This window comes from Haliaeetus leucocephalus, unplaced genomic scaffold (assembly GCF_000737465.1).
Source record: "Haliaeetus leucocephalus isolate CR32 unplaced genomic scaffold, Haliaeetus_leucocephalus-4.0 Scaffold451, whole genome shotgun sequence".
Classification (NCBI taxonomy): domain Eukaryota; kingdom Metazoa; phylum Chordata; class Aves; order Accipitriformes; family Accipitridae; genus Haliaeetus; species Haliaeetus leucocephalus.
Window position 1 is genome coordinate 30,375 of NW_010972887.1, and position 11,801 is coordinate 42,175.

The window sequence follows — 11,801 nt, forward strand, 5'->3', positions numbered from 1 at the left end:
GCCTTCCCGCCGCCGCCTGCGGCGGCAGCTTCGTACGAGGCTGTGTCCCGCCGCTCGACCGCGACCTGCTGAGGCTCCGCGTCCTGGTAACCGACCCCTTTCCTCTCCTGTGTCCCGGCGGCCGTCTGCGGGGCCCGGCCCCCTTCCGCGGCGGTCCGAGAGCGGGCGTCCCTCGCCATGACAGAGGTACCGTGGTGGTCCTGAGGTGGCTGCCGTTACCCCTTGGGAGTTCAAAACAGAGCAAAAAGAAAACAAACAAGCAATAAACCCCCAAAGCAGGCACCCGCCTCTTCTGAGGGCTTCTCTCGGGGCTGGGGCGGGGGGTCGAGGCCCACTGCACCCCGGGTGTGCTGGAATTACCCGAGGGCCGGGTTTTTTAAACCGGTAAATTTTACTCATTGCACGTATTTCTCCTTCTAATAGCGACCAGGAAAGCTGAGTGTTCTGTATATTGTCAAGTACGCTTTTTCCCCAATATTTTTTGCAGATTCTATTGGAAGGTCTCACAAGCTCTCCTATAGTGGCTGGGGCTTCTTGGGGGTTTGGGGTTTGTTTCTTTTTATCCGGGGGCATTTGGTATCCTTCACTGCCTGCCCAACAGGAAGGACAGGAGACTGAGCTGATCTTGAGAACTTGGGTTTGTGTCTCTTCCCCTTCTCCCAGCTGCAGCAGGAGAAGGCAGAATGGGAAAACTTAAACAAGCTATTAATGCGTCGTGGGTTGAAACCGGTGAGTCTTGCTGCCCCCCAAAGCTGCAGAAATATATCAGGTAAGGAGATGCTAATTTTACAAGTTTTCGTATTGGGAAATAGTAAGCCTACGTTCATAAGGCATCTCTAAAGCTGTCACTTCCAAATGGTAGCAAAGATGCGATCTTCCTCAGCTATTAGAAGCCTTTCATTATGACTTTGCTTATTTTATGTATCTCCAGATATGATTGTCTTAGACAGTCAGTCTTCTCTAGGAATAAGACTTGCATTAAAAACTCTGGTGGAAGACACCGACCGACAGCAGAAGATGATGCAGGGGCTTATGGAGGCTAATCGTCATCTTAGGTAAGACACAGTGGAAGGAACTTACCTGCTAAGGCAAAGCAAAAGTGTTGTCAGTGTCCATCTCCTGCCAGGTGGAGCTCTTGTCACACCCAAGGCCTAAGACCTTTTTCCTGAGATTATTGTCCAATATGCACCACTCTTGGCCTAGTTCCTTTTGAGCTCTTCTGTTATTTCATCTGCTGCTTCTTCCCATAACAGTGTATTTCCTGTACCTGCCGCCACAAGCTGTTATTGAGCATCATCAGATAATGTTGTCAGGCCTGTGCTTCCTTCACTGTCTTTAGTGAAATGAATTTAATTTAAATCAAGGTTTTATTGGTTTTTTTTCCAGAGATGAGATACAACAGGAACGAGGTTGGGCCTCTCGACAAGAACAACGTGCTAATGATTTGGAAAATGTGGTGAAAAACATTAAGTCTAAAATTCGTCAGCTGGAAGATGAGACGATAGCTAAGGTTTGCCAGCAACAGAATCAAGTCAAAGAACTTCAAAAAGATCAACAAATTTCACAGGTAATTCAGATAGTGCTGTCTGAGGACTCAAGCTTTTGACTTTTTTTTAAAAGCTCTAAAAATATTTACATTGATCAAAATAAACGTGAGTCTTGGGTCATAGAGTTAGTACGCTGTTTATAGCTAAGATTTTTCAATCCATACGGAATTTTCTAGTGATAACTTGGAAAAATATCTGTACCCTTTCTCCACTGCCTCTTCAGTATGGCTAAAACCCAAGTACTGAGCCTCCTTGGGACCGAGTGCCTACTTGGGTATGTGCAGTACAGTCTCCAGCTTGTGGGTTAGAATAATTTCATAATGCTCCCATTATCTGTTCACAGGCAAAATATCAACAGCAGCAGGAAAAGCTACAAGAACAGGAAGAGATTATTGCCCGTTTGCAGAAAGAGCTATGCAAAGTTGGGATGGAGGAGCAACGGCGTGTTGCCGCTCAAAACAAAATGTTTTGTCAGTTTTGCAAAAGAGCTCCCAAGTCTCTCTTAGATCAACAGTAAGCAATTTATTATATTGGTGAATGACCTGTATCATTAAATGAAGAAAGGGATTTTAAAGTAACTGTTCTCGATATTTATATGAAAAAGAAAAAGCTGGAGGCCTTAGGAGTGCAAGCTGAAATAGAATTCTTGTAAAGGTACATCAATACGGTAATTTTTTCTTTTACAAAAAATGTGAGCTGGATAAATCCATGGCAGAAATTAAGAAGTTATTAGCCACTGCATACACTAGGTGTCAGCAAAGAGAAGGGAATGATTCAGTCTACTCTGGAACTGCAGTATCTGCTAGGGTGATCTCATCCTGGGATTCTAACATTTAAAATGTAAATTAAAAAAACCAGCAAACAAAAAACGAAGAAACACCACCCCCCAACCTTCCCTAATAAAACCCTTCCAGTTTTGGAATGTGGCCTTTGCAACTGCTGACTGCAGGCTTGCTGTAAGGCTTCCCAGGTACTTCAGGGAAAGTTCTGAAAGTATTCTAAGCCTGCGTCTCTTGCAGTAAGGTCTCCATAGTTCTGCTATAATTGGAGATTTGCCAGTTCTTAGGCCTCAGTTAGCCATCACTTTATTGTGCTGATGTCACCTGGTTTTCTAGGCCTGGCTAGCAATGTTTACCTGGGAAGCATTTAAAAGGAGTTGTGTGTGCGCAGCCCTTTTCTCATGCCCTCACTGTATGAGAGGAAGGATCACTGAATTTGGTTCCCTGTGCTTTCTCATCTGTCTCCCCAAACAGACAATCTTGGAGTGCTCAAGAGGAAAGGCAGTTTCTCAGCTGTTCAGTTTTTTGTGGCTCCATTTTTTTGCAACCACTTACTTTGAAAGCACTTTTAGTTTCTTTGGAGACAGATGTTCTCGGGCTACGTGGGACCTGTGCTCTCTACCTCCCATAATGGTCGCTGAGTCCCAGCACTCAGGACTGTGCCTCGCTGTTAAGCTTGCCGGATAAACATAGTCACAAGATGAGGAGGCTTTAGCTTTTTTCTCATCTTGAATAATTTTGCCACTTTTAGACTAGTACAGAGTTAATGTCTCTGATTTTCTGTTTTGGAAAACTGTGACCATGTTTGTCTGGTATGAGAGAAAACCCACTATTTGAAGCAGTCACTTCTGAAGAGTGGCGCAGTTCTGTAAGCTGGCCTGTTCCTATGGGTTGGTCACAGTATCTTTCAGGCATGATTTTTTTGAGTATATCTGAAATTCAAAATACCATTTTTCCTTTCTTCAGGTTCCTTTGTCTAATTGATTATTACGAATCTCAAATTAGTCAAATGAAAAAGGAACTAAGGTAGGTCTCGTCTAATGCTTTATGGTTCTACTGTTCAAAATTTTCTTACTCCTTACTGTTCTTAAATCTTACAATGGTAAATATTCTGTGTTCCAGACGTCGCTAGCATGTAAGAAACAGCAAAGGAATGTAATGGTCATGGAAGTTTGGATTCATCCACGGAATAACTGTCAGTCAGGCTAAGCAGCTGCTCAGTCAGGAGGCCAGGACAGCTAGAAAGTTGGGGGTATTTAGATACTTGAGCGATAAGTCTGTCTTCTTTTTTTTTTTTTCTTTCTTTTTTTTTCTTGCTTTCCTCTTTTGCCATGGTTCACAGGCAGAATTACTGCAGTAGCTGTGCTCAGGCGACTGATCTTCCTAAACAAAAGGAATACCAGCTTTTCAGCTCTATCGCTGTGCCTACATGGTGCAAAGCAACAAGCAGATACCTGAGACATTCCTATAATTTGAGATTATTATCTTGAAAACTGAAATGAGATTTGCTTGTACTGGAATTTCTCTTGAGGATAAGTGCACTTAATTAGTATATGAAACAGCTTCCCAGAAATAATGGAGAAGAGCAGAGGATCTTAGGGCAGAATTTCTATTCTATTTACTTTGCAGTTTATGGAAACATTATTATCGTGCATAACTGCTAACTAAACCAACTTAGGTCTTTGAGGTAATCGAATTACAGTAAGCTAAAACAATTTATTTTTCCCAATAGGCAATATAAAAAAGATGAAGACCAGGTACAAAGAGAAGTAAAAAGCAAGGAAGAATTCTTAAATCTAGATGCTACTCCTAATTATAGAGCACTGCTTACGGTATGGAACTGCTAAGAATAAGTCAGTGCAGATCTCTAAATGGTAACCCTTCAAGAGCCACGTAGAAACATATATGTGTTTGATTTCTATCCCCTTGTTCTTAACATGTCTTCTTAATTTGTAAGCTCTCCGGGCAGGGTTCACTGTCTTTATGCAAAGATTCAGTACTATGTTGTGAGTTGTCTTTGCTTGGGGACTGCATAGACCTCCTTGATCACAGCTTCTCCACCTGTGGTCTGATGCAGCAGGCTCTTGATCTGTGTCTACTAATTCCTCATCCACGCTGTCTTGCTATATAGGCAAATGGGAACCCTTCTTAACACATACATACTTTAAAGTGTTCAAGCTTGTTGATGATGGAATGAGTGAAATAAAAGAAATAACACAGTCTATGTTGCAGTCTTTCCAGAAACAACTCACTGAAACAAAAGCCAGGAATGAACAGCTTTTACTTGAAAATATAAATCTCAAGAAAGATTTGGAAATAAGGTGAGAAAGGATAAGTATCATTCTTTGTAAGGGCACTTTGGTAGACTTTGCTTTACAAAGAAACTGAAAGCACCAGCAATTGTAAAAGTATAGTATGAAATCTGCCTTTAAGAGTGATGCATAGAAGTAAGTTATGGCAGCAACAGTCAGCCTTCCTTCCCTACGCAGTTAATAACAACAACTGCTAATGGTTATTTGTCTGTTTATTGCTGTTGCCACATAGAAATGTTGCAGAATTTCATTTCCAGAATGATGTTGCAGCACTGGCAAAGCTTTCTTACTCCTTCGCTTGGCTGAGTTTTATAGATACCTTCAAATGCAAGACATATAATGTGGTACTTTTTCTTTCTAACAGACCAACTGCACAGGAATTGAAACTTTACAAGCACCAAGTGAAGAAACTAGAGAAAACTTTAAAGAAAACTGTCCAGTAAGTATATTTCTTCAGTAACTTGCATGAATCCTCTGAACTTCTTAAGGCAAAGCTACATTACAGGTTGCAGAGTATATAGTAGCTTACAAACCATGTACCTTATCACTGTTCCTTGGAGCCTGGTTTTGGGCAGCAAATGCTACTCTATCTCCGAAGACACCCTGTGAATCTCTGAAATGATGGCATGGTCTCCAAATGGGGGCACAGCAGTGTGTCTTTTTTATTTCATTTTGTCTTTCTGGATTTGATTTGAGTGCTATCGCAGGCAACATGGACAGGACCAAACTGTGTTGTTTGCTGCTTCTGTCAGCATAAAGAAAGCTACTGGTTACGTTATGGGTTTATGAATGAGAAAGTATGAGTTGGCAAAATGTTGAAGCTACTGAAGTTATGTCCCTATTATTCTTAGAAATTGACTTAGTGGTTTTTTTCTGAAACATTGCTAAGAAAATACATTGAAGGTATTAGAGATTCAGTATTGACAAAGTGTTTTTATCTGTAATTTCACTTCATCATTTGTGCATGTGTATACTGAATGCTAAATATTTTATAGCCTGAGAAAGACATCACTTAAACTTTAAAAATGTTCAGTTCTTCATTTTACCTTGTGTACATTTAAATGATCTTTTCTCTCATGCAGTGGGTATGATGTAGATGGTAGTTTTAGAGAAAGTCATCTTAGATTTGACAAGAAGGGTAGCGAGCTATATATAGTAAGGCAGGAAAGATGTTCAAGCAGAAGCAGAGAAAGACTGTGAGCATGGAATTTGACCCTTTTGAGTAAAATTCTGGATTTTAAGTCTTCAGCCATGGTAGAACCGCTGGTAACAGAGGTAACAGAGCAACTGTACATCTGGTGGTGTCCCTTCTAAATTAGCATGCAGTCTGGAATAACCTCAGCCTGAAGACTTGAGATAAATTAATGATATTTACATGAGGTATTGCATTGTTCAGTTTGATGGAATTCTATTGGCAGGCATCAAAAAATGGAGATTTTACTTTGTAGGTGTAAGTATATATGCTACATACCTGGTTCTTTAGTCAAGTTGAAAGTAGTATCTCCTGGTAAGGCTACTTGTGTAACCCACTGTATGTATTTGGCATGTAGATCTTCGGGGAGTAGTAATGGAGAAAGAACAGAAGAAAAGAAAGAACCTGAGAGTACCGCAGGAGTAGATCAGCTGCAGGCAGTTTGCCAGCAATACTTACAGGTATGCAAATTTTATCTGTACTCTGTGTATCTAGCACTGTTACAGTGAAATATAATACATTAGTTTTGTTTAGCTATGTAAACTGAAGCATGCTATTTTGAATCTAAGAGTTCATATGAAGTCCTCTACACAAGACGCGTAATGTTCTGAATTTGGCAGTTAATGTAGGCTTGTTCTTAATTGTTCTGTCTTAGTGTAAACTACCTGAAATACAGCGAGGAAGCAGAGTGGGTTGGCAAACATCGAATCAATGATTTAGCTGAAGTCTTTTCAGGACAGGGGATTTGTTAAAGGTCTTGGGCAAAACAGATCCTTATGTTACGGTTTTAAACATCCCTGAGGAGATAGTGGCTTTTATTTTTCTTTGAATAAAAAAAAAAAAAAGCAAATATAATAAAACTTAGCAAAATGTAAACTGTGGAAGTAACAATGCCTCAAGTGGATAAATGTTAAATAACCCTCAAAGGGAAGTATATCTGCATTACTTTTACGTATCTTCTAGCTAGTATGTTTTTAAATCTTTGAATCTATTACATATTGAATGCATCTGTAAAATTCATCGATAGTAACTTATTGGAGCTATTTATGATTTAATGTTTAGACAATCATGACAGTGGTCGAGAGGGATTTTATTATAAAATGTCATACATATTTGAGCAATAACACTTGTTATTTGGTGTTGAAGGTTTTGTCCCATATTGATTCTATTTTGCGAAGTCCAAGAGCTCCTCCATTAATATACAGGCGCAGTAAAGGGCCAGTGCAAAATTATATTAAGGAGAATGGACAGGAATGTGGATTTGAGCACCTTCCGCTTACTATAGAAATGTGGGCAGATCAGCTAATGGCCCTAAAGGTAATGCATTATTACTTGGCTTTACATTCCTCCTTTAATCTGCTGACCACCCCTCGGTCTCTCCCTGCATGTAGGGTTTTTTACTGCCTGTAGCTTTTGTTATTGCCTGACTTTGGTGTTAAATTTTAAAAATAATTCTGCTGTCCATTTATATAGCACTTTAAAACCATAGTAACGTGAAAAATGTGCAGTGTGCCTACAGGCCAGAGATGTTCCTCTGTGTGTGTCATCTAAATGTTTTTGTTCATTGGCTGAGTCCCTAAGAAGACACTTAAACTTTAGAGTCTGTGTACTTCACACTTTAATGACGATGCATTCTCTTTCTTCCTTTTGTCTTGCCAGAACAGTAACTTTTTTGATCTAAATACAACTGAAGTAATTTTGTTTAAAACCAAACTCTCTGTGACCAACACTTCTTATTTTACTGAAACTATAATATATGAAGTACTTTAATTTTCAGACTATCAGTGTTCTTTTTAAATCGAAGAATGTAAGCAAGATACTGTGCTTAAATTCCATGAAAACTAAAACCTTACTGTCTCCATTACTGGAATGTTTTTGCATATGAGAAACAGAAAATCTGCTCATCTCTATAATAAAAACAACTTTAAGAAGTTACTATAAAATAAGTTGTGTCCCCTCCCTTCTTTTAAAAGGATTTGCATAGGTCCTTGAGAAAACTGTCTCTGGAATTGGTGCCCTGCCACACTGCAGATCCACCGGATAACAGAGAATCCATACGAGTTGAAGACCTCCAGTTCATAGTAGATGCAATTTTGGAAGAAATAGAAAATAAGGAAAAGGTAATTCTTACCAGGAGTTTATAATCACAAGTTATTGTGGAATTCTTAAATGCATTCTTCACACAGTGATTAGATTTGTGCATTTGAAAGCCTTGCGGGTTTTCAGAAATAGCTGTTTGAAGACATTCAATAGTCCAAGACTATTTTAATTTAATGAATAAATTCACCTTGGGGAAGACTGCTTTAATCAAAGTCATTTGACCAACGATGAATTTGCATTGCCCTGTAGTCTCAGGTATTATCCTGTTCGGTCTGTTTCTCAGTCAGCATTGAGAATACATAAACATACTTACTAAGCAACAGAGAAGAAAGCTTTCAAAAGAGTATTTTTGGTTTGCTGGATATTTGTGTCTGAAAATTCTCTTTAAAATATGTCTTCAGATTCAAGAATATTTGAAAGGCTGTGATTTAATAAGGGAAGTTACACCTGTTTTTCTTCATAGACTAGTTTTAAGAATGTTTCACAGTTTAAAAGAATCCTTGCTTTGTTAAGCAATAACGTTGACAAATTATTCTTTCTGCTTGCTACAGAACAGCCAGACACCGTCCTTACCAACCCTGTTTGCAATAGTCTCTCACTTCCAGAAGCTGTTTGATGTGAATTCTCTGAATGGCGTTTATCCACGAATGAATGAGGTTTACACAAAGCTTGGGGAAATGACCAATGCTATGAGAAATCTCCATGAGCTCCTGGAACTAGGTAAAGACTTACCACCTAGCATTTGTTCAGACCATTTCCAAAAGGAGAACATGACAAGTGAAAGGCTGATCTCTTCATAGAAAATATTGTGAGCTGCTGAGAAATGAGTAAACTAGGTATATTCTGCGAAGATAAAAATAGATTGCTGTCAAGTGGGAGTTTAAATAGCAAACCCCCATTATTTGTAAGCCTTTAGCAGTTGCTGAGGAATACCAGGGAGGCAGAAGAAAGGAATAGCAGATGAAATTGAATTTTTAATTTTTTTTTTTTCCACAAAGCTTTGTTCCCTGTGAGCTGACTTCATAATTCTTCTTGACCATCTTTCATTCTTTACTTGAAAGATAACAAGTTTAAGAAAAAATAACTCAACCTCTGCTGTAGATTTCTACTCAATAATTCATTCAAGTGTAATTATGTCCAGTCCTCAGGAACTTCCTTCTTACGGTGCTAAACTTCATAATTTTTAAGTTGTTGAATGACAAAAACTAAATGCCAGTACTCAGAGGCATACTTAGTTACTTCCCAGTACCCATTCTCTTCTGGTTTGTCCTTCTGGAGAACAGCAGCTGCTGCTGCTCTTGGGTTTATAGGTTTGGCTGCGCTGTAGGGCGTACAGCTGGAGAGCAAGGCTCCTGGGCTGCTGGGGTCTTCTGAGCCTCATTCGAGGAGGGAAACGGCCTTCCTGCCTGTAGCCAGCACAGGAGAGGAGGAAGCCTCCTGCCTCCCTAATAATCGCAAACCAGTGGAGCTCAGAGGGTGCCTTCTCCAAGCCTAGTTCTTCTGAAACTGAGGGAGAAAAGGACAGAGAGCCTATTGCCTTCAGTCACAGCAGTCAAAGCAGGTAAGATCCAATACCAAAACAAGTTCTGGCTGTTTAACAGCATTTGTATTGAGCAGGTTCCTTTTTGGCCTAGCCCCTATACTGTGCTTCTGCTGTGTTACAGGAACCTAATGAGTAACCCTCTCTCTATGTATAATTTCAGTTGGCTGATTTTCACTGATATCGTAGGGTGCACTTTAGTACCATCTCTGCTGTGAAAATGCACAGCTCTGACAAATTTTTTTAGCCACTAAAGGATTAGTGAGAGAATCAGCATTCCTAGCTAACAGTAGTTTATTTCTGACCATAGGCACTCTGTTTTCTGTGAATGATGGAACTTTTATGTGTAGATGTGTGAAAACTGAATAAAATCTGGGCACCTGCAAGAATTGGATTGTGTCTAAAATACTTTCCTGTTATTACTGTTACAAGAAACATGAAGTGCTTGTTTTTCTACAGACAGTTCAGCTCCACCCACTGTCGTAGTGGATACTGTTGGGAAACTGTGTGACATCATTAATGAGAACATGACGGAGCAGGTACAGCAGCTTCTGGGGACTCAAGACATCCACAGGTACGTGGGGCTGTTCCACTGGTGGCCATTCCTCAAACATCAAATTTAGTAATTGAGAAAACTGACTAAAACTGCTACTGAAAGAAACTTTAATTATTTGTCACAAAGTCAGTGAGCTGTGGCAGTAAAGGAGTTACTACTATCCTACAGGAAACAGATCTTGAATACTTTCAAAAGGATAAAGGTGGCAAAGAGAAAAATTAAGGCCAGAAGTTTCCAAAACACCATCTTGGTTTGCGTGGATAAGGTGATCAAATAAGCCTTAGCAGGATGTGTGTTTCATAAGGAGACCAAGCAAACACTGCATGTGGGTGGGGAGGAGAAAGTGTTGCAAGGTTTCAGCTGTAATATGGAAGTGTATTAGTTGCTAAGAGAAGGTATGCCTCAGGCTGCCTACAGATAGTTTGGGAACTGGACAAATCTTGTTCTACCTTCAACAGATGACAACACACATACACTTGGTAGCAGACCATAAGAGCTTTTGCTCTGCAAACATACTAAAAATTAATTGCAGCAGGCAGCAAGTCTGACACATGCTGAGTTAACAATACTAACTCCCTCAACCTTTCTGCACTCGCTCACAGTTTTAACTAGAGAATAGCTGCTTATAAAACATTCCTTGCTCCATCTCTGAGGCAGTTATATCAGCCACCCTCTGGCAGTATATTTAGCATACATAGACTAATGTTCCAGTCCAAAAATTACCTTATGCCACCTAAGGAGGAAAGGAAGGATGTATATAGGGCATAAATAGTAAAATTAGAGATTCTCTTTTGACAGCTAACACTTGTTGGCTGCAGGTTTCAGAACCTGAGGAACACATTCTTGGTGTAGATGGTTTTATATACTACTAACAGTGTTTTCTCACTTGCACATTTCAGTATAATCAATAAGCTAGAAGAACATGAGTGCTTCTTTCCACCATTTCAAGCTCTCATTCAAGATTTGCTCTGTCTTCTAGGTGAGTAATATTTGCAACAGTTGTAATTATCTTCATGCCAGCACTTCTTCCTAAAACTTTAAATAGCTAACGTGTTTTGTTTATTCCTGGTGTGCTAACACACAAGGAGGATGTGAGGGAAAGTGCTAACTTTTGCCTCACTCTCCTCTTCTTCCCATCTTCCCTCAGTGACAAAAATACTTTTGCTTTCATTGAACATGGGATTGCGTATATTCAATCATATTACTCATAAGCTAAATAGAGTTTTTTCTAACAGTGTTAAAAGGTGTGAAGAGCTTATTTTATTCACTAGCTGTATTTCTAACATTTAAGTTAGAATTTTGGCTGAACTTGAAGATGTTTTAGGTACATACACCTTAACCATTTTGCTTTTCATTCTGTTTCAGAGATCAGTAACCTGGATGATATTTTACCTACTGTGCAAAATTTGAAATTGGTAGCTAGTTAAGAGTTACTCTGGTCTTTTCTAGCAAGATCCTTCTTACCTGTGAATGTACCTGTTGATGTGTATGACATTACAGCTACCTCTGACCTCTGTTACCCTAACCAACAGTTTCAGATTTTTTGACATAAATAAAGGCTGCTGCCTTTTTTCACTTTTCTTAATTTTTGTTTCACAGTTGATTTAAGAAAAACTTACTATAACTGCTATCACCTGGTCTACTCAATCCCAGAGAGAGAACCAATAGACTCTGTATCAGTCTAGGAAACTGAGCCCAGCACAAAGGCAGACATATTATAACCACTAAGCATTTTGAATGTTGCTGACCCAGTAAGTATGAGAAAAAAGTGCTCT

The 11,801-nt window shown here is 39.5% G+C and overlaps 1 protein-coding gene across 3 annotated transcripts; it reads left to right on the plus strand.

Moving 5' to 3' along the window:
* The first annotated feature begins 152 nt into the window (after positions 1 to 152).
* Positions 153 to 11,588, plus strand: CEP70 (centrosomal protein 70kDa). Of its 3 annotated transcripts, none has more exons than XM_010575113.1 (16): positions 153 to 186; positions 602 to 769; positions 932 to 1,055; positions 1,387 to 1,567; positions 1,891 to 2,060; positions 3,293 to 3,352; positions 4,059 to 4,158; positions 4,559 to 4,647; positions 5,003 to 5,077; positions 6,189 to 6,291; positions 6,977 to 7,147; positions 7,804 to 7,950; positions 8,482 to 8,650; positions 9,930 to 10,044; positions 10,926 to 11,005; positions 11,392 to 11,588. In XM_010575113.1, exons 2-16 carry the CDS (start codon positions 709 to 711, stop codon positions 11,451 to 11,453), a joined length of 1,707 nt encoding a protein of 568 aa, XP_010573415.1. In that variant the 5' UTR covers positions 153 to 186; positions 602 to 708; the 3' UTR covers positions 11,454 to 11,588. The 3 variants fall into 3 exon arrangements, with proteins under 3 accessions (XP_010573415.1, XP_010573414.1, XP_010573416.1); XM_010575112.1 differs by having other exon boundaries at positions 169 to 186; positions 664 to 769; XM_010575114.1 differs by lacking the exons at positions 10,926 to 11,005; positions 11,392 to 11,588 and having other exon boundaries at positions 169 to 186; positions 664 to 769; positions 9,241 to 10,015.
* Positions 11,589 to 11,801: the final 213 nt, after the last annotated feature.